This window comes from Crotalus tigris, unplaced genomic scaffold (assembly GCF_016545835.1).
Source record: "Crotalus tigris isolate CLP2741 ecotype Arizona unplaced genomic scaffold, ASM1654583v1 scf7180000017543.2237141, whole genome shotgun sequence".
Lineage (NCBI taxonomy): Eukaryota > Metazoa > Chordata > Lepidosauria > Squamata > Viperidae > Crotalus > Crotalus tigris.
The window spans coordinates 1907360-1929788 of record NW_024096463.1 but is presented as its reverse complement, the minus strand read 5'-3'; the positions used below and the strand labels follow the sequence as shown (position 1 = coordinate 1929788).

At 43.4% G+C, this 22429-nt stretch overlaps 1 protein-coding gene across 3 annotated transcripts in view; it reads left to right on the top strand.

The window, feature by feature from the left end:
- The window catches only part of HOMER3 (homer scaffold protein 3), a 41199-nt gene extending 19104 nt beyond the window's left edge, over positions 1–22095 (top strand). Inside the window, exons 2-10 of one of the 3 annotated variants that reach the window (XM_039322623.1) lie at positions 2–145; positions 829–985; positions 1620–1751; positions 3174–3281; positions 5749–5870; positions 11463–11619; positions 15046–15153; positions 20293–20367; positions 21279–22095. In XM_039322623.1, the coding sequence (XP_039178557.1) occupies positions 132–145; positions 829–985; positions 1620–1751; positions 3174–3281; positions 5749–5870; positions 11463–11619; positions 15046–15153; positions 20293–20367; positions 21279–21467 (1062 nt within the window). In that variant the 5' untranslated portion in view covers positions 2–131 and the 3' untranslated portion in view covers positions 21468–22095. Of the gene's footprint in view, position 1; positions 146–828; positions 986–1619; positions 1752–3173; positions 3282–5748; positions 5871–11462; positions 11620–15045; positions 15154–20292; positions 20374–21278 lie in introns of all 3 variants that reach the window. The other 2 variants (XM_039322546.1, XM_039322693.1) reach the window with 2 other exon arrangements.
- The last annotated feature ends 334 nt before the right edge of the window (positions 22096–22429 follow it).

The window sequence follows — 22429 nt, the reverse complement described above, 5'->3', positions numbered from 1 at the left end:
GGAAATGAATTGGTTCCAGACCCTAACCAAAGTGGGATACTAGCCCAGCAACTCTACTAACCTAATGGTAGATGACCTGATCTTTTAACTACCTCTATTGCCAAACCAGCTGCCTTAATCAATCTTAACCAATGTCAACAATTAGGTAATGTCTTACCTTAATCTTCCCATAATCTGTGTTTGTGTGCTTGAGTGTGTGTGTGTATGAGGAAGAGAGACAGAGTGTGTGCGTGAACATTCAAACTAACGGTTTAAAGATGTTGTAATCCCATTTTTGATTAGAGCTTTGAGGTAGAAAGCAGTTGAGAAAGCTGAATTCATTTGTACTTCGATCTGGGTCAGAGTAGAGACAACATTATTTTTAGTCTTGAAAAACGATAAAAACTTGATTTTCATTACTAATATATGTCTCTATGTGTTTGTGTGAATATATTTCTATATTTCTAGGCAGGCCACACACACACACACACACACACACACACACACACACACACACACACCAACATCCTTAAATGTATCAGAATACCGCTTTTCTGATCACAGTGAATATCTAAACTAGCTACCACAGACTCCCCTTTTCTGCACAATTAAGTACAAGAAGAAGAATAACAGTTTAAGGCATCATTTGTTAATTGTTGTCTGAGATCAGCCTCTTAAATTCTAATTTTGTCCCTACCCAGGGACTTCACATAACCCCTTGACCTAGAATGTGTTTGTGTGTCTCTGTGTGTATAAACTTAGAGAAATACATCCTTCAGTGAAAGGGGTTGCCTAATTCTTCCCTGCTACAGTTGAGGTCCTTATGCTCTATTTTCTTCACTTCTGCAGGGAGCAACCAATTTTTAGCACCAGAGCCCACATTTTTCAGATTGATCCTGCCACCAAGAGGAACTGGATCCCTGCCAGTAAGCACGCCTTGACAGTGTCCTATTTCTATGATGCTACTCGCAATGTCTATCGGATCATCAGTGTGGGAGGCACCAAGGTGAGGCCTAAGGGTCAAGCAGCTTCTCCCATGTCCAGTTTCTTGTTTTAAAACAATGATATTAGTAATGAAAGATAATTGTGGTAATTATATTCTGTCCTTCTTTAAGGAAGTTGAGACTTCTTAACACATTTTAATTGTTTTTCATAACAGATTCTGTAGGGTGTATTAAGTTGAAATATGATAAACAGCCTCGTGTCAACCCAGTGACCTTCATTGCCAAATGGGAATTTCCACCCATGTCTCCAGTGACATTGTGATCATACTGTGTTGACTCTCCCAGAAAGATTTTTTTTTAATTAATGAAACAGTTTGATTTGGTCATGCAAAATTTCAAAGTATGCTTATTCAGATTTTCCAACTGTCTTGGTTTAGACTAGAGCCAATGAAGAACGTTTAAAAACATTTCCACCATGTTCATAATTATGTGAGCAACTCTTCAAAGACTAAATTATAAGCGTGGTATGTGAGCTGTCCAGATACATTTAATTTGTTGTCGCCTGCCTGGGTATCCCTGCATCCTGCACCCATGCTTCCTGTGATTTTTCAAAAATTATTCATGCAATTACTAGTTGTGGAAATAACTCCTTTTCTAATCTGACTCTAAAAGTCTTGGTGTTTGTCTTCCTCATAGGCCATCATCAATAGCACCATCACCCCCAACATGACCTTCACAAAGACCTCACAGAAGTTTGGCCAATGGGCAGATAGCAGAGCCAACACAGTGTATGGGCTGGGCTTTCCTTCTGAACAGCATCTCTCTCAGGTGATGAATTATAGGAACTGGAAGGGGAAAGGACCATTTTACTAAAGTTTCTAAAGGACAGTTTGGATCCTACTAGCTTTTCCAAGAAAATATCGGCAGAGATCAGTGGGTGTTCTCATTTTTTTTCATTGTTTTAAAGCTACAAAGACCAGTGTTTTAATCGCAGGAAGGATTTTACAGCTTTACAGAGTAACAAGATCAGTTACTGCAGCCAAATTAGATCAGTTTTCCCACCTTTCATGGTGTATTGGACTATGTCACCATCAATCCCAACCTGCAAAACCATTGCCTGGGAAAGAATAGGAATTCTACTTCCACAGATCTGGAGGCCAGCTGAGTAGGGAAGGTTGATATAAACACGACTCATCTTTCTTAACAGTCCTTCTTTTGGACAAGAGGGAATATTCCCCCCACCACCAAAGGCTTTCTTCATGTATCATTTAATATATTTTTGGCACTTACATTTTGAAAGTATTCTCATCATTATAAACTGACTTTTTTTTGCTTACTGTTTTCTTTGAATTATCTCTTTATTACTTATAATACTCACTTTTAGTAGTCTTTTTTGTCTTTTTTTTTCTTCACAATCATTCTGCGAGGTAGGTGAATGTAAGAGAAAGTACACAATATATGAGATTGTCTCAAGGTCGTCCAGTGAGCTTCATGGCTAAATAGGGATTCGAAGCTGGGTTTCCTTAGTTTTAATCAATTTGTCTTGTACAAATAACTATGGACACCTTTAATGATTCCGTAACATCCTCAAAGAATTCAGGCTGAAGAGTGAGGTCTAAAACTATAAAAAATAAAGCCGTTTGAGCAGATCTTCAGTTATTGGAAGACCTGTTCTGTGTTTGCGCCAGAGTGCAAATTGCAGGAAAGAGATTTTGAATGAACATTGGAAAAATTCCTTCTAGTGGCAATTGCTAATTAATGGTGGAACTGCCAGTCTGTATTCAGTAGCGATGGCTTATCTTGACTGGAAATACTTAAGAAGAGATGCTTTAATTGCAATGTCCCTAACCAAAAGGGAAAATAAAAGAGACGAGGTGACAGCTTTCTTGTAACTCTAACTCAGAACCACTGTGAACAGCTGCTTCCCAACATTTCCCATTATTGCAACAAAAGTGCTTGCTTAGGTAACAGTTAATTTGAAACTCAGTCCTGGAAAAGTGCTTATAGCTCTTAATTCGGCAGCCAAATCCTTACTCTTGTCCAGAAAACATTGATTTCCTATCATTCACAGTGTGGAAATCAATAGCCCTCAGCAAAAGAGAGGAAAGATGGCAGGAGAAGAGGAGAAGCTGATAATATGAAGGTTGCGGTTTCATGGCTTAGTTTGGAAGTTCCAGATCAGTAGATGACTTGTTGTTGTTTTGCATTTTGTATTTTGTTTGTCTTCTGTTCTGTATACTCTAAACACAGTTTGCAGCAAAATTCCAAGAAGTAAAAGAAGCCGCTCGCTTGGCCAGAGAGAAATCACAGGATAAAACTGAATTAACCAGCCCCGCCCTCAGTTTGACTTCCCACCAAGTAAGTCTGGAGGGACTATGTTCCATATCCGTCGGTCCTTAGTGGGATGGCTGAATTCACTGCAAATTAAGCACGATTCAGGTCAAGGGCCTCTCTGTCAAGGACAGCAAATCTTTTCCAAAGTCAGAGCCCATGGATTTTTTAAAAAAATAAAATAAATAGTTCTTAGGCTCATATTTTGTTGTCACTATTCTTTTTGTAAAGAAATTGCATAGTGCACAATTAGCATCTGGTGGCGAGTGGGGTATGATTTTGCAGGACTCTGAGAGGCTGCAAAAAAAAAAAAAAAAAAATTGGCTGGGGAACTGCATGCAGCCAGTGTTCACCGAAGTATCGTCCATTTTGACTGGCAGTGGCTCTCCGGGATCCAAAACTGATCCTCCTCTCCCTGGCTGCCAGAGAGCCTTTTAATTGGAGATGTTGGGGACTGAACTGAGAACTTCTGCTGGCAAGAAAAATCCTTTACCGTTGAGATAAGCTTCTCTGACCCCAGCGATAGCAGATGCAAAGCTGAGTGTGCAGATACAGCAACAAAAAAAGTCAGGAAATAAGGTAACAGCAGAAGAGTCAGGCTTTGCGGCAGTAAGGCAGCCAAGAAAGAATTTAACGAAGGGGTCTGAGCGCCAGCAATAGAATGTCTTTAGCGCGCACACCCTGCCAGAGAAAGAAGTTCCCTGAGGATGGGGCTCCAGCGGGAGTCCGAAAACTTGGAAGACAAAATCTCTGGTCCCGGTGACCGACCCAGATTGGCTCCTGCAGAATGTCTTGCACTACCAGACAAGAAAAGGGTTTTCTGAATTTGATTTCAACTTTAGCTTATAACCGTTTCTATTCCTGGGGGTCCCACTACTTTAAGTGGACGATGGTAAAACTAGGCAGATCTACACTCAATTGTTTTTTTTCCTTTTTCACTCTCAAGATTCCGTAACTTGATTACTGGTGTAGCTTAGTTTTGGATCCATACAATACACCGTATCATAAACAGACAGGGTTTCACAGCATGCCAACCCACAGGGAAAAAAAATATGAACCAAATTTGCTCAGTATGTTGCATGAATGCAACCACTAGGTTTAACTGACTCGGTTGAGTGTACCCATCCTATGTAGACCTCCTACAGCAGTGATAGCGAACCTTTTAGAGCCTGAGTGCCCAAACTGCAACTCCAAACCCACTTAAGCATCGTCGAGTGCTGGGTGGGTGTGGCCCATTGGGTGGGTATCGCTGCGGTGGGAATGGCAGACTTGGTGGGACTAAAAAGTTCAATCGATCAATTCCAACTTTGTGAGATCTTTTTTTTTCCCTGAGAAGTTGAAATTAATTGATTGATTGAACCTTTTCTTTTTTTGCACACGGCGGCGGAAGCCTAAAGTGAAAAGGTTTTATACAACTCAGCTGAAGGCCTAGGACTGGGGCGAGGGTGCGCGTGCCCACAGAGAGGGCTCTGAGTGCCACCCCTGGCACCCGTGGCATAGGTTCGCCACCACCGTCATACAGCTTGGACTGTCTATTTAGGATATGATCTGAGTGGTTTACATGCGTCCACAAATTATGCCTTTGATTTCCCCTGCCTCCTTGCTGCTTAGGCGAGAAGAAAGTAGACACCAGAGATTTATGGTTGGAGGACAGTCTTCTTCACACCACCACCAAGGGATGGCTCTTTTCCTCTGATCTCCTGGGTAACAGGGGTAGATGGATCTGGAGGATGAGAGGCATGTGTTCCCCAGGCTAGTCACAGATGGATTAGTAGTACATGAGGAGGAGGATGTCTGAACAGTCCATTGGCCCAGAGGAGACAAGAATATTAACTAACCCTGGAAAAGAGCAGAGAGAGGAAGTTAATAGAATCATTGTCATGGTTCAGAAGTTCTAGCTGGGTGCTGAGATTAACCACTTGGAGATTGAGTGATTAAATTTATTTGCCAGCCGTCTCGCCACAAGGTGACTCTGAGCGGCTTATAACAGTGAAAGCAATAACGCCATAGGCACATTTATCGAACTGCCATAAAAATACAGATTATAAATTATGACTAAAAGATGGGGAGGGAGGGAGTAGGATTGGTGGGGGGAGGAGGAGTTGGGATCTACTATTGGTCCATCAACAACCTCCAGGTGTGATGCTCTTCCGTTGGGGCCCCAAGCCATCTAGCAGAGCCAGATCTTCAGGCTCTCGTAGAAGGTCAGGAGGGTGGAAAGTGACCTCACTTGGGGTGGGGTAAGGGAACAAGATGTTCCAAAGGGCAGGAGCCACGACAGAGAAGCTCTTCTCTTGGACCCGGCCAGATGGAATTCTCTGATGGCCCACAGCATGCCTTCTGTATGGGCACGGATGGGGTGAATCGAGATGCTTTTTTTGTATTTGTATATGGGTGGGTGGGGGGAGTGTAGAAAAATTGCTTAGCAAGCTGTCTTGAGGACAGCGAAGTCGATGCCTCCCGTGTTTGATTCTCATGTTCCTTTACTTGACAGATTCTGGCCAGCCCCATCATTAGTTCCAATGGTCCCGGAGATGACAAGCTGTTCCGGAGCCAGAGTGCTGACATGGAGATGACAACAGAAAGAGAGCGCATTAAAAAAATGTTCTCTGAAGGGTGAGCAACCAGTTAGGGAGTGATTCACATGGATACATATTCTGCATTTCATTTTCCACCAAGTGATTTAACGAAAGCAAATGGTATTGTCAAGAAGATGCTAAGATATTACTGTTTTTTTATTTTTTTAAATGCCAGTGAAGTTGTTACTTTTGAGGACTGTGTGTTGCTTTGTGATTCAACCCCCAAAATGTCAGCCCTTTAAATTAAACCAGGTCAGGAAATAGAAACCCACAAAAAATACTGGAACTCTATTGGTATAGGCCAAAGCTGGCTGAGAAATTCTGGGTGTTGAAGTCCACAAGTCATAAAAGAGCCAAGGTTGCCTACCCCTGGTATAGGTCATAACATACAGTATAGAAAATCTGATAGTGTTTCTCTTTCCCTTCCTTGTGCACTAAAGAGAATTGACATGGGGCAATCTGGAATTTCTTTTCTACTCTTTCCTGTCTTCTCAGGCTAAGTTGATGTTTTGATAATGCCCCTCACATATTCCCCACACTTCTACAAAAGGTGCTTTAGAGTATCAGCATGGAAAAAAAATAGTGTGTATCTGCAATTCTTGAAAACAGCCACATTTTTTCCTGTGGATAACATGGCAGTTTCAAAGGCAGCTGTGTAGTCTCAGGAACAGAGCAAATGGCTTTTAAAGCATTGCAGACATTTGCCCTCCTGTGCACACCACAGGACTTCCTTCTCTTTAAGTATACTATTCCCCCCTCTCTCTCACACACACACACTTAGTTCTTTATTAATGGATGAAATACTCTTTTTTTTTAGAATGCCCCATTCAGCTTGTGATGAAGATATTTTCTGCTTTGCTCCTTCAGTATTCACCCTGCAACACATTTTGCTCCTGCTAAATTCAGATCACTAGGAAAATGTCTAAAATTAAATGCTAAATTGGAGTATGTGCTGATTACTGTGGCACTCATTTCCTTCCATTCATTGGCATAATTCTCTCTATTATCGGTGTGCACTTATGTATTAATAATTACCTGCAAAAAAACCTCTAACATGATTGCAAAAAATAGGGGTTTTTTTTGTAGTTTTTATCAATATTGTGCACTTTGCATGCATAGATACAACTTTACGCATAGCCATAACAATATTGTCTTTTGCAGTGTTTGTGAAATGAACATTTGCTAATACAAAACTTTCAGTTTCTTACTAATTTTATGTTGTGTGGTATTTCTGCTATTGGTTTTGTTTTTATTTTGTTACAAGCCGTTCTAGGAACTTTTAATTCACTGATGCAGTCTGAGAAATCTTGAATGCAGCCTCCAGAGGCTACTAAAATTTGTTATCAAGCTGTAATTTTTTACAGGAGTGGGCAAAAATGTTTTGAAATGGGTTACTGCAGCATAGACAAACCGTGTCCAATACGAACGGCACGTGAATTCAACGAAGTCCATTTTAACTTTTGTTCGGACCTCCTGCACTATTTTTTTCAAAGGTCACCATAATTACACCAACCCCATCACCAGAGGTGATCGTTAGTCCTGATGAAATTGTGGCACCTCGGTTTATGTTGAAAAGCTACCCTAAAAATGTACTAAAAGAAACAGAAATCGCTCCAGGTTCATCGCTTCTGCTTTGGAAATATGAGCGAATCCTTTTAGGATTCCAATCCCCCAAATAAAGGGACAAATTCACTTTCAGAAAATTTTAATGCAGCTGGGAATGCAGAAGAAAGTGGTGTGGCAGTCAGCACGCTGCTAAGCTGTTTATGTGTTCTACATGTGACATGACTGATGGTACCTCTAGGCCAGGGCTTTTCAACTTTTTCATCCATTGTGCCACTTTTAGGATATGGCAACATCCGAGTACCACCAGTCGCCTAGCAAGGTGTCAAAAACTTGACCAAAAAAAAAAAAGGAAAAAAGTGATAAAGTAAAGATAGTCCTCGACTTACAACAGTTCGCTTAGTGACTGTTCAAAGTTACAATGGCCCTGAAAAAAGTTCCCCCCAAGCCACAGCCGAGCAAGACACCTGCCTGCCCACCTGGCGGCGCTCTTCCTCCTGTCCGAGGTTTTCATTGTTGTGAGCATTTCTGTTGAGGATTGGCAGCGGGGGTGGGGTGGGGGGTGTTTGGTTTTTATTCCCCCCCATCTGCTGGGTGGTTGCAGCAGGTTTTGGTCACTTCACATGATCCTGGGACACTGTGACCGTCATAAATATGAATCAGTTGCCAAGCATCTGAATGTAAATCACAAAACCCTGGAGATGCTGCAACATTCCAGCTGATCGGCGCTTCTTCTGGGCTCAGCAGAAGCGCCAGGGTCAGTGCTGCTTTCCAGCTGATTGGTGCTTCTTCTGGGCTCAGCAGAAGCGCCAGGATCAGCGGAGCCCCACCCGGAGCCTGGTGCTGATCCTGGCGCTTCTACTGAGTCCTGACAGCCCTGAAGAAGCGCCGATCAGCTGGAAAGCGGCACTGATCCTGGCGCTTCCACTGAGCCCTGACAGCCTTGCAGCTCCATTGCCCAAGCTTGTGCAGTGCTGCCACCAGTTCAGCTCATTCTCCTCCCCCACTACTTTTCTAGGATGGTTGCGTACCACCTGCCAAGTGCCAATGTACCACAGGTGGTACCCGTACCACTGGTTGAAAAGCCCTGCTCTAGAATTGTTGTAAAACAAATTGGCTACAGTACCAGGGTGTTCTCATCCTGTTTCTTTTTTTACAGTTATATCCCCCCCTCCCCCAGGCTCTGTAGTTATGCTCTGTTATCAAAATCCTGGGAAGGAAAGGAAAGCATTGGATTTTGGCTATTAGTTCATTCTGTCTTTCCCAAAAACATGCCCCCCCCCAAATGAGTCAGGACTTGTGATACAATGTATTCATTTCCTTAGTCTTAACCCAGACATAGATTCCCGCTGTTCGTTTTTTTTTTCCCCCTAACCCGATATATCACATCAAGGGAATATACCTGGTTCTTTTTCTTTTTCCTTTTAACACAGAATATAGTGTGCTTAACAAGGGAAGGCATATCACATGTGTTTAGAAATACCAGCGCCAGTAAGTTGAAAGCTGGCTATGGTTAACTTGTTTCCATGCAACTTGGCCACACGGTTAATTTTTGCTGCGTTATGGCAGCTGGTGCCTCTAAACACTAAAGGTAAATATTAATTTTGAAAAACTAGCTTCCCTTTGGGGAACTGTGTGTCTTCAGAGTTGCTCTACTGCAGTTCCCCAGAGTTTTTTTTCCTGGTAGAAGGCAAGATTTTATGCTCTGCTAAATTGATAATACTGTATTTTAATAGGGTTTTTACTTGATTTTGTGAGCTCCGAGACATGTTGGTGACAACCATATTGATTCAGTGAAACTTTCCTTCCCTACCTATCAGAGATAAATCTTGAAAGCAATATGAGAAACCGCAGTTAATTTGGATACAACTGTTTAATTGCTCATTGGGTGTGGGTATTTTTAGAGGCTGTTTTATTGCGCTGCCTTTGAAGCCCGTTACTTTGCAGTTCAGGATCACTATCTCCAAGTATACCTGCCCTCGAAGCCCTTGTTAGAAATCCTTCTCCAACTTTGTTGCCCTTCGTTTTTATTAACAACGGATTGATGGAAAATATGTCAGCTGCTGTAGGAAAGAGAGAAAGGTACAAGAAGTGTTAATACCACTTTGCAATGCCTTGGAAAGGCCACACTTGGAATACTGCATCCAGTTTTGGTCACCGCGATGTAAAAAAGATGTTGAGACTCTAGAAAGAGTACAGAGAAGAGCAACAAAGATGATTAGGGGATTGTAGGCCAAAGCAGATAAGGAACGGTTGCTGGAATGGGGTGTGTCTAGTCCAGGGGTAGGCAACCCAAAACACTTAAAGAGCCACTTGGACCCGTTTCCCACCAAAAACAAAACACTGGGAGCCGCAAAACCCTTTTGATATCTAAAATGAAGATAACACTGCATATATCCTTTTTTATCTTTATTATAGGTGTGTGTGTTTGTGTGTGTGGGGGTATTTGTGTGTGTGTATGTATGTGTGTGTGTGTATATATATATATGTATATGTATGTATGTATGTATACACACACACATGTAAAAAAAGGATATATGCAGTGTTATCTTCATTTTAGATGTCAAAAGGGTCTCTCTCTCTCTGTCTCTCTCCCTCCCTCTCTATCTGCCGTTGATCTGCCACTCCTCTTCCCCCCGCTCTCTTTCTTTCTCTCTCTCTCTTTCCTCTCTCTCTCTCTCCCTCCCCCCCCTCTCTCTTTCTCTCTCTCTCTTTCTCCCCCCCTCTCCTATCTGCTGCTCACCTGGCAAGCTTCAAGCTGTTGTCCAACAAGATCAGGGGTAGGCAACCTCATCTCTTTTATGACTCATGGACTTCAACTCCCAGAATTCCTGAGTCAGCCTAGCTGGGCTAGCTAGCTCTCTCCTGCCCTTCCTGCTTCCTGCTTCCTGCAGAGACGCAGCAAAGGGAGGAGCTCCGCCCAGTAAGCTTTTCAGCTGCTCAGAGAACACTGTGAGTGCACTCTCTTTTACACACACACACACAGAGAGAGAGAGAGAGAGAGAGAGAGAGAAAAGCAGGGAAGCACAATTGCCTCTCTCTGTCTCTGTCTCTCTCTGCAAAGGCAGAGGAGGCTGGGAGCCACAGGGGAAGGCTCAAAGAGCCGCATGCGGCTCCGGAGCCGCAGGTTGCCGACCTGTGGTCTAGTCTAATGAAGGGAAGGACGAGGGGGGACATGATAGCAGTCTTCCAATATCTCAGGGGCTGCCCCAAAGAAGAGGGAGTCCAGTTATTCTCCAAAGCACCTGAAGGCAGGACAAGAAGCAACGGGTGGAAACTAATCAAGGAGAGAAGCAACCTAGAACTAAGGAGAAACTTCCTGACACTGAGAACAATTAACCAGTGGAACAACCTGCCTCCAGAAGCGGTGAATACTCCAACACTGGAAGCTTTTTAGGAAAAGACTGGACAGCCATTTGTCTGAAATGGTATAGGGTTTCCTGCCTGAGCAGGAATGGTATAGGGTTTCCCTTCCAACATTATTATTATTATTATGAGCCGAGGTGGCGCAGCAGTTAGAGTGCAGTACTGCAGGCCACTTTAGCTGACTGTGTTCAGCAGGTCAGCGGTTCAAATCTCACCGGCTCAAGGTGGACTCAGCCTTCCATCCTTCCGGGGTAGGTAAAATGAGGACCCAGATTGTTGGGGGTAATGTAAATATATATATACATTGCTTACTGGTGTACACCGCTTAGAGAGTGCTTGCACTTAAAGCGGTATATAAGTCTCATAAATAAATAAAATAAATAAATTATCATCATCATCATATTGGAAGACTGCTATTCTGTCCCCTTCGTCCTTCTCTTCATTAAACTAGACATACCCAATTCCAGCAGCCTTTCCTTATATGTTTTAGCCTCCAGTCCCCTAATCATCTTTGTTGCTCTTCTCTGTACTCTTTCGAGAGTCTCAACATATTTTTTACATCGTGGTGACCAAAACTGGATGCAGTATTCCAAGTGTGGCCTTACCAAGGCATTGTAAAGTGGTATTAATATTTCATCATCATCATCATCAGTAAAATACTTAAAATGCTTCGCATGTTTCCTGTCCCTGTGTCTCCCAGGTCTGTTTGCGAAGTCCAGTGGGAAGCCGAATTTTTCACTCTGCAAGACAATAACAACAAACTGGTGGCTGCGTTGCGTGAAGCTAATGCCAGTGTGGAGCAATGGAAGCAGCAGCTGGCATCATATCAGGAGGAGACTGAAACGCTGCGCCAACGAGTGAGTGGAGGTCCAAGAGGTTTATTCAAGGTTCTCCAATAGAGGAGGGATAAGGAAATAGGGCATCCTCATCCTCACGGCGCCTATTGGCCTAGCCAGTGGGGCCCTCTCTCCCGCCATACTCCTTTGAGGCCTACACAGCTAGTCCTTGACTTACAACAGCTCATTTAGTGACCATTCGAAGTTACAATGGCACCCCAAAAAGTGACCTACGACCATTTCTCAGATTTGCAACCATTGCAGCATCTCCATGATCACATAATCAAAATTCAGACACTCGGCAGCTGACTCTTATTTATGACGGTTGCAGTGTCCCGTGATCATGTGATCTGCTTTTGCCACCTCCTGACCAGCAAAGTCAGCGGGGAAGCCAGACTCACTTAACAACCGTGTGACTAACTTAACAGCTGCAGTGATTCACTTAACAACTGTGACAGGAAAGGTTGTAAAATAGGGCACAATCAACTTAATAACCATCTCACATAGCAACAGACATTTGGGGCTCCGTGGTGGTCACAAATTGAGGATGACCTGTAGAGGTTTGCTGAAAACCTGACTCTTAGCATTGCAATCCCAATTGTCATTTTAGGCGTTTGTAAAGCTTCCGGTCCAACAAATGAAAGAAGCTATGCTTGACAGGGTAACTTCAAACAGTCATTAAATCAGTGGTTCTCAACCTTTTTAATGCCGCGATCCCCCAACTGGTTGTAAGTCGAGGACTACTCAACCGGTCGTAAGTCGAGGACTACTCAACTGGTGCAGCACCGTTTGCAGAATGGGACTTTTGGCGGGCTCAGCAGGGCAGAGACAGCCTGGACAATTCCTATTGGCTTTTGAAAGCCAATAGAATTAGACTCTCTTCAAGAGAGTCTATTCCAGTGATTCTCAACCTTTCTAATGCCGTGACCCCATAATACAGTTCCCCATGTTGTGGTGACCCCCAAGTGGGTGTGGCCACCAATAAGAGAGAGTAGGACAGCTAGGAAAAAGGGAAAAAAATGGCGGACAGCATGGTTTGGTGACCCCCATGAAATGGTCATTCGACCCCAAATGGGGTCCCGACCCACAGGTTGAGAACCACTGGTCTATTCCATTGGCTTTCAAAAGCCAATAGAATAAAAGGGAGTAGCACAGCTAAGGAAAAGGGGGAAAAAATGGTGGACTGCGTTGTTTAGCAACCTCCGTGAAATGGTCGTTCGACCCCAAATGGGGTCCCGACCCACAGGTTGAGAACCACTGCACTAAATGAACTGTTGTAAGTCAAAGGCTATCTGTATTACATTGTTGGAAAAGAAATGGCTCTCTAATGGCACGATAAATGCAATCAATTTAGCTTCTCTCTATAGAATTTTGCAATATAAAACATACATGCTGCTGTCTGGCTTTGAGTTTGCACACCAAATTCTTATGGAGCCTTGGTTGCCTGTAAGGCCTTGGTGAGGAAAGGGCACCACGGGGAAGCACTTCTGAGGTTGTACGTGCTATTTTCCCCCCCAATCCCTGCTTTGTTCTACTTAATGACAGCCAGCTAGTGCTGAGCAGTGGCAAACAGACTTTTTCCTACTTACTGCCTAAACATTGCGACTAAAGTCTGCTAAAGACATGCTAGTTTTAAGAAAGGTGGTTCAGAGCCTACTTTGACTTTCTTTTAACCTTCATTCATAATGTTTATCTACTGCAGCAACTTTGCTACACTTGAGAATCTGTGTGCGGCAAAATAGATTTTATTTGTAGATCAATCCAGCCCCGCTTGATGCTCTTTGCCATTCGGGCTGATTTGGTAATGAATGGAGCCATCATTTGCTTTCCAACTTCTCCTATTCCAAACATTCCTTCCTAGAATTTGGGGTTCCAAATTACTCGGACATTCAGTAATTCCAAAGCTCTACTAATAACACTTCTGGCTTTGATATATACAGTAAGAGCAATTCTGTGAATGAATAGAGAGATTTCTGGCTTTAAGAAAGCTGATAAAGCATATGTTTGCGTTTGCGTGTGTGTGCGTGCGTGCGTGTGTGTGTGTGTGTGTCAAAGAGATTGAGAAGAAATAGCAGTGATTGCCCTTGAAAGAAATGAAAGGGTACAGAAAAGTCGAAGCACACGTCAGGAGAATAGCCTAAATTTCAGGCAGAAATAATTGTACATTTCCCAGTAATCTTCCCATCTGAACTGTTGGATGCATCATTCTTGTTCAACAAATTGTCTCTTTATTGGTGCGGAATATGGGAGGAATCATCTGGTCTGAGATTTTACCTCTGTTTTCTGCTGCTGTTATGTACATAGAAGCTGAATAAGTATGGGCTATTCTCTGTCTGTGCTAATTACATACAGTATTGTACCAGTAGTTCTGGAAAGTCCCAGCCTTTTGATAGGTATAGATATCCGTGGTTCTCCACTCAATGATGAAACAGGTAAGTGGTGGCGCAGCAGTTAGAGTGCAGTACTGCAGGCCACTTTAGCTGACTGTTCAGCAGGTCAGCGGTTCAAATCTCACCGGCTCAAGGTTGACTCAGCCTTCCATCCTTCCGGGGTAGGTAAAATGAGGACCCAGATTGTTGGGGGCAATGTAAATATACATATACATTGCTTACTGGTGTACACCGCTTAGAGAGTGCTTGCATAAATAAATAAATAAATAAATAAATAAATAAATAAATAAATAAATAAATAAATAAATGTAGAGATATGTGGATGATATGTATTACGTACATTACTGCATTTCATGCTTTTCTCTCTTCCTCTTTTTGCCTTTTGCCTTTTGCCTTTTTGATGTCGTGCTGATTTTAATATAGCATCAAGCTATATTTTGCTAGCTGTGCCACAAGTATGCTTACTCTGGTCTGGATATAGGGATTGACTGGGAGAGCTCTGGGAGCAAATTAAACTGGAAATTATCCACCGTAATTTCTCAGCATGAATTATATTACATTACAAAAGACTGTAGGGGTTTTATTGGGCTTAAGGTTATGGCATTTAGGGAAAAGAACTGAGTATCAGTGGTTTGAGAAAGAGTCTAATCAGTCACTAACTTTCTTTTAAGACATATAAAACTCCAGAAATAATACAGTCTTCCTGTTCAAAACAAACATTCTAATATAGTAACTCAAATATGGAAAGTGGATGGATTGTCACAAGCAAATAAAAGATTATGAAGATTGAGGCCCTATCCTCCACTTATCTCCCTTAAACAGAGCATAAATGAGGGTATTGCCGCTTAGCATCCAGGTCTTTCAGGGTGGTTTGTGTGTAGAGGACAATCCATTTTGTGGTCTTTTGTCATAAAGATTGTTCGCAGTTCATCTCAAATCCCTATCTTTTTCAGACTCAAGTTTGTGGTCATGTTTATTTGGTAGCCCATCACTCTTCAACAATTCTGCTGACAGTGTCCTAATTAACTCCATTCTCCTTCTCCCCAATTTCCCGTAGGTGGCAGAGCTGGAAGCCCAGAGAGGCCACAATTCCTCATGTGATGTCAGGAAAGAGACCTGCCCGGCTTTAGAAGAGCTGGAACAGTTGGTGAAGGCCAAAGATGAGGTCAGTAGCGGCATTCCAGATCCCTGAGCTGCTGCTCTAGAGCAGAGCTTATACATTCAGAAGTCCACAATTAAAAACAAGAAAGGAGATTCTCTTAGATAAGTAATTCTCTGATAAAGGAGAATATTTGTAGCTCAGGAGTGACCTGAGGGGTCCTTGGTGCTCTCTGAGCTTGCTTGTTTCCTTGCAGACGTTTCACTACCCCAACTAGGTAACATCATCAGTGGCAGTAAGTAATTCTTTGCATCTCATTTCGCAAGATTAGATTAGTAATAACCCTTTATTTGTAGATTGGAAAAAAATGACTTGGGCTGCGTTTGCCAGTCTGTTTCGAGGTTAAATTCAAAAGTGCTGGTAATAACTTACAAAACTAAGCATGGCGTGCAGGTGGGTTATTTGTTGGTCTGCCTCTGCACATCTACCCATCCCATCAGATCCACTGGAAAGGGCATGTTGTGGGGTCCCATTGATTACAGAATTAACAGAATAACAGAGTTGGACGGGACTTTGGAGGTCTTCTAGTCCAACCGCCTGCGCAGGCAGGAAACCTTACACCATTTCAGACAAATGGTTGTCCAATCACTTCTTAAAAACTTTCAGTGGTGGAGCACCCACAGCTTCTGGAGACAAGCCGTTCAACTGGTTAATATTCTCACTGTCAGAAAATTTTTTTCTTAGTTCTGTGTTGCTTCTCTTCTTGATTAGTTTCCATCCATTGCTTCTTGTCCTGCCTTCAGGTGCTTTGGAGAATAGGTTGACCCTGTCTTCTTTGTAGCAGCCCCTTAGATATTGTAAGACTGCTATCTGAATAACAAAGTTGGGATCTTGGGTGTCATCTAGTCCAACCCCCTGCTCAGGCAGAAAACCCTATACCATTTTGGACAAATGGCTGTCCAGTCTCTTCTTAAAAACTTCCAGTATTGGAACATTCACCGCTTTTGGAGGCAGGATAATAATAATAATAATAATAATAATAATACCAATAGTAATAGGCGCCTTGGGTGCAATCCCAAAACAACTGGAGCATCACTTGAACACCATTGGCATTAACAAATTCGCTATTAGTCAATTGCAAAAAGTGGCCTTACTAGGAACTGCTTCCATCCTGCGACGATATCTGTAATACCATCAAACATCCACATCTGCCTATCCCAGGTCCTGGGTAAGGACTCGATAGGTAGACAAAATGCCAAATCCAATCTGAACATCTGGCTGACTGTGCGATGATCCATAATAATAATAATAATAATAATAATAATAATAATAATAATACAAAATGCCAAATCCAGTCTGAACATCTGGTTGACTGTGCGATGATTCATAATAATAGTTATTATTATTATTATTATTATTTAAGCAGTGTCATCTGACGGGATGCAGGAGGAGACCCTTTTCTGCCACAGCACCTGCCCTTTACAACACTGTCTCCCCCCCACCCGGGAGATTAAATTGGAGTCAAGCCTGCTTGCCCTTTCAAAGGTTGCAAAAACATGGTTTTGTCAACTGACCCGGGAATCTGGTCACAGTTTGGAGTCTACTAGATGGTCATACTGACTGATCCATGAGTTGCCTGCTTTTTATGCTTTTCGGTTTTAATCTGAGTCTTAATTAGTTCTGTTTATTATTTGGTTTTCAGGATGATTGCGTTGTTACTCTTTTCCTGCATTTTGTTTATTGTTTGTGTTATTTAGTTCTTTTTTTTAAACTACGCGGGCCACCCAGAGTTACAAATGTGAGATGGGCAGCTGTACAAATATAATATAAACAAATAGCTACAACGAACCAGCCTAGAATACAAAGCCAGGTCACACAACGTGTTCACTGATCAGAGGGTTTGAATCCACAGTTTTGGGTTAATTGAGTCAATTAAAGGGAAGCTACTTGCTCTTCGGTGGCAAAGGCTCACGGAACACCCGAGGCATTTCCTGGAGAAACTGGATGGAGCGTCTGCATTACCCTAATTGTCAGCTTGATTAATGTGACGGTGCTGCCAGAACCCCTGGCAAGGAGATTTGACTGGACTAGCAGGTGATCAAATTAAACGTGCTGAGGAAACAGTGCTTCAGGAGTCAACTGATGCTGGCTTGCTTTTCTGTCCTTTACTGCAGTAATTAGAATTTGCATGTTTCTAATACCCAAGGTGATTGTGCTGGGGGCTCATTACCAACCCTCCTTTTCCTGGAATTGTGCAGGAGAGATAAGTAGCCTCAAGTATGTCTGAGGTGTTTGAGAACATGTGTGAACCTCTGCCTATATTTGTTGATATAATAAGATGTTGAGACTCCAGAAAGAGTACAGAGAAGAGCAACAAAGATGATCAGGGGACTGGAGGCTAAAGCATATAAGGAACGGTTGCTGGAATTGGGTATGTCTAGTTTAATGAAGAGAAGGACGAGGGGGGACAGGATAGCAGTCTTCCAATATCTCAAGGGCTGCCCCAAAGAAGAGGGAGTCAAGCTATTCTCCAGAGCGCCTGAAGGCAGGACAAGAAGCAACGGATGGAAACTAACCAAGGAGAGAAGCAACCTAGAACTAAGGAGAACCTTCCTGACAGTTAGAACAATTAACCAGTGGAACTACTTGCTTCCAGAAGCGGTGAATGCTCCAACATTGGAAGTTTTTAAGAAGAGACCAGCCATTTGTCTGAAATGGTATAGGGTTTCCTGCCTGAGCAGGGGGTTGGACTAGATGACCTCCAAGGTCCCTTGCAACTTTATTGTTGTTGTTGTTGTTATTGTTGTTGTTGTTGTTATTATTATTATTATTATTATTATGTACAAGTGGGAGCCAATGTAGACAGAGGTGTGCACTCTCATTACACACAGAAAGCAAAACAAGTGCCTTAGCTAGTAATAGCATTACTGATGCATTATTGATGCACTACTATAGCATTACTGATTCTGAGGCATATGAACCCTCTTTCGCTATTCAGAAATAGAGCTTGACAACCTTTTGCCTCTAGGCTACTTCTTTGCTTACCATGCCTTCAGTGAGCCCAGATGGAGAAGAGACTCAGCCAGGGACAGAAATGCTCAGGGGAAACCACACAAGAATAATGCACATGCACAATGATTGCAGTTGCCTCTAAGGCAATGTTTCTCAACCTTGACTATTTTAAGGCATGTGGACTTCAACACAATGATTGCAGTTGCCTCTAAGGCAGTGTTTCTCAACCTTGACAATTTTAAGGCATGTGGACTTCAACTCCCAGAATGCACAATGATTGCAGTTGCCTCTAAGGCAGTGTTTCATGCACAATGATTGCAGTTGCCTCTAAGGCAGTGTTTCTCAACCTTGACAATTTTAAGGCATGTGGACTTCAACTCCCAGAATGCACAATGATTGCAGTTGCCTCTAAGGCAGTGTTTCATGCACAATGATTGCAGTTGCCTCTAAGGCAGTGTTTCTCAACCTTGACAATTTTAAGGCATGTGGACTTCAACTCCCAGAATTCCACAGCCAGCATTGCTGGCTGTGGAATTCTGGGAGTTGAAGTCCACATGCCTTAAAATTGTCAAGGTTGAGAAACACTGCTCTAAGGGAAACACAAAGCTAAAAAGCGGGAAGAGATGAGAATAGGGTCCAACTCACTATTTGCAACGAAAAAAAACAAAACCAAAAACGTACAGCTTTTGAAAACTTAAATCCACATTGCATCCCTCCACAATTCACCAGCATGTGAAAGTGGACAAAATGACAGTATACACCCAAAATTCTTAACCTGGTTAACCACTGCTCCGGTCCTTACAGCTTTAATCTAGCATCACTTAATCATGCTAATTGAGTCAGAAACTATTATTGGGGGGAACATTTCTACCGAGCTGCAATCAAATTACCCTAAGCAGTTTGATTATGATTTTGTTCCATTACATCAGTGTCAACTGGTAGCGAACATGTGAGATTTTTTTCCCCCCAGGATAATCTGTTTTCTGATTGGTCCATCAGGTTTTCCAGCAGAGTGTACACCACTGTTTTAATCAAGTCCATCCATCTTGCTGCTGCTCATTCTATTTTTCCCTTTTTTCCCCACTTTTCTCAGCATTGCAGACTTTTCTGTAGAGCTATGTCTTCACAAAATATGATAATTTGAGCCTGGTCATTTGTGTCTTGAGTGAAAACTGCGAATTGATTTGTTTTCTATGATGCATTTGTTTGCCTTCTTGGCTGCCCATGTTATTCTTAGGAGTCTTTTCCAAATCAAAGGTCAAAATCTTCAGTACTCTTTCTATCCTGCTTCTTCAAGGTCCAATCAATTTCCATTGATTATAGGTGGAAATCACGGCACGCACAATTCTGATTTTGTATGGGATTGACTTGCCCCATCCATGCAGGCAGAGGAGGCAGGCTGCAGGCCCCATTGGTCAGAGAATTCTGGCTGCTGGGGTCCAGGAGGAGGGTCTTCTCTGCCATTGTGCATTGTGCCCTCTGGAACGTCTTGCCCCTTCCCCCCCTCCAGCGAGGTCAGCTCCAACCCTCCTGATCTTCCGTGAGAGCCTAAAGATCTGACTCTGCCAGTGGGCTTCGGGCACCAAAGGAGGGGCTTCATGTGGGAAGTGGTTAATAGATTAATATCAGATCCCCCTCCCCCTCCTCCATCATCCTGCTCCTCCCTCCCTGATACAATTTCCATTCCATGCCCAGGGAATCTTCCCTTAACGTTCTCACGATTGCCAGGTTCATTCATTTGGATTTTTGAGAGGATACAGAGATTTATAAATGTGGCTCGTCTTCCCAGTTTATGGCATCTGTTTCTTTTGAACAGAATACCTTAAGGTTAAAACTACACCTCCTGACTTGAGTGGACGAGAAGGTTCACACAACATCTGGACCGTGAAGAGATCCCATTACTCTTATTATGTGAATCTTCTATTGAGCAGGATTTTTTTTTTTTTTTTATCTTCCTCTCTGTTTCCAAGCTCAGTCCCTGAGCATCAGTGCCAGGTACTGGAGAGAGCAGCCATGATTGGGAGATGATTGTCCCCACCCCCCAAAAAAAAAATCTTCCACTTCATCTGAAAGTTTAATCTGCCCTGTTTCCGAAAATAAATTGTGGAAGTATGAATTACATTTTTCATGCTCAATTTTGTTTTTGTTCTCCATTTTCTTTCACGATATTCTCCCCGCCCACTCGTGATTCAGGAGCTTCAACAACTGAGAAGCCAAAAGGGGCTGCAACAGCAACCGGATGATGAATATGAGGAAACCCGCCAAAAGGTGCAGGTAACAAAGATAACGGAGGGTGAGAAATGATTATGGAAAAAGTCCAAGGGAGGACATGACGAAATACCTCTGACACTTAGAATGGGGTGGCTTTCTTTGCCACCAAGCAGCTCTTGTGGTGAACAGTTCTGATGTGATTCATGTCTCTTTTTTTCTTCCTGGTTTGCTTTCCTCTTGACTTTCTGGTTTATATTATTTGTCATAAGCTATAATCATGTATCAGTGATGGCGAATCTTTTAGAGACCGACTGCCCAAAAACTGGCCCCGACCCCACTCCACCCCCTGCCCCACCCTCACCCTGCCTGCCCGCAGGGCCACTCACCACCTCTAGGGCCTGCCGCAGATCGCCCAGGCAGCCCAGCAGCGCCATGGTGGCCACGCCCTCTGCCCGCACCCCGCAGCATCAACTGTGCACAATGGGGCGTGAGGGCAGAAGTCTTGTCTATGCTGCCTGGCTGCCATGTCCTTGGCTGCGCTGCTCCGTGTGGGCCACACTTGGGGGCAACTCTTCTCCAGGGAGGCTGTTGATGAGGGGGTCGCGGCTGGGGCAACGGCACGTGTGCCCACAGAGAGGACTCCGAGTGCCGCCTCCGGCACCCGTGCCATAGGTTCGCCACCACTGTCATAGATGATTAGATGATATGATTATGAATATTTGAAGGCACCTCATGCCAGATCAGATGCCTCTAGCTCAGAATATCCACAACTTTGTGTGGGTTCCCAGAGAAAAAACTTTTCCCAGTTCTCCCGTAGCAGAGATCCTTTTACGGAGGAGATCTCTGGGGGGAGGGGAGGGGGAAGTCAGCCTAAGAAGCTCAGGTTCCTCTTCAGAGAGTGCCCAAGCCAGGCCTGACCAAGCTGACGGATGTTTGATTTGCAGGACTCCTCCTTTCTCTTTCCTTAGGAGCTAGAGAGACAGAACGCAGAGCTGGAGCGGCGCTTGCATCTGGCCGAACAGGCCCTCTCGGAGACCCTTTCCGAACGGGAGAAGATGCACCAGGAGGTAGCTAAATTGGCAGAGATCATGGACATGAAAATATTTGAGCTGAGTGAGCTCAGACAAGACTTGGCTAAACTTGTGGAGAGCAACTAAAACCAGGAAATACCGTAGAGGAAGAGCGCAACCCTCCTTTAACACCAGCGTGGTGGGCGTGGCCGATCGGTGTGGATAAGAAGTGAAGACGGCTCGACTTATCCAGCGGTTGCATCCTTTTGCCTCTGGGTGCACATCTGGGGAGAAGCGAGTCTAGAGGAGGCAGCGACTGGAGAGGACCTCCCAGCCAATTTCTCCAGCCTTATTGTCCTTTCGGATGCTTCCATTTCTATAAACCGTGATGTGTTTTTTTGCCTAGCCTGAGGCAGTACGATGGGTTTTTCCGCCCCAGTAGTTTTTGATAGAGAACTCTTAACTCTTCCCCTCAGCCATCCTACGGAACCAACGACTGAGTCAGAATCCCCCTATTGTTCCCGTAGGCCTTGTGTTGTGTTTTTAGCAAGACTGCTTTTTATAGATGACTAAAAGCTTCCGTGTGCAGTCAAGCACTCCTAGAGAAATGCTGACTCCATTTTGGGGGGGGGGGAAATCTCGAGAAAGGATGATTCTTCTTTTCTCTTCTTCTTTTATTATATGTATTGTGGAGAGGGGCTGTTTGTTTTCAATCTCAAAATAAGCACTGAATATTTTGAGCAAATCTGCAAACTGTGATATTCCGTTCAAAAAAGAAAAAACTGGAAAAAAAGGCAAGAGGAGCAGGGTGTGAAGACCACAGAGAAAGACGATCTCTAAGAGGGTGGGGGGAGGGCAAGCCAGATCATTTCTCAGTTTGACAGCTGCCAAACACTGATGAATTAGGATAGAATAAAGCAGTGTTTCTCAACCTTGACAATTTTAAGGCATGTGGACTTCAACTCCCAGAATTCCACAGCCAGCATTGCTGGCTGTGGAATTCTGGGAGTTGAAGTCCACATGCCTTAAAATTGTCAAGGTTGAGAAACACTGAAATAAAGGAACTTTTTTTTCTTTTAGTCTGACAAAGCAATGCAATTCACACACAG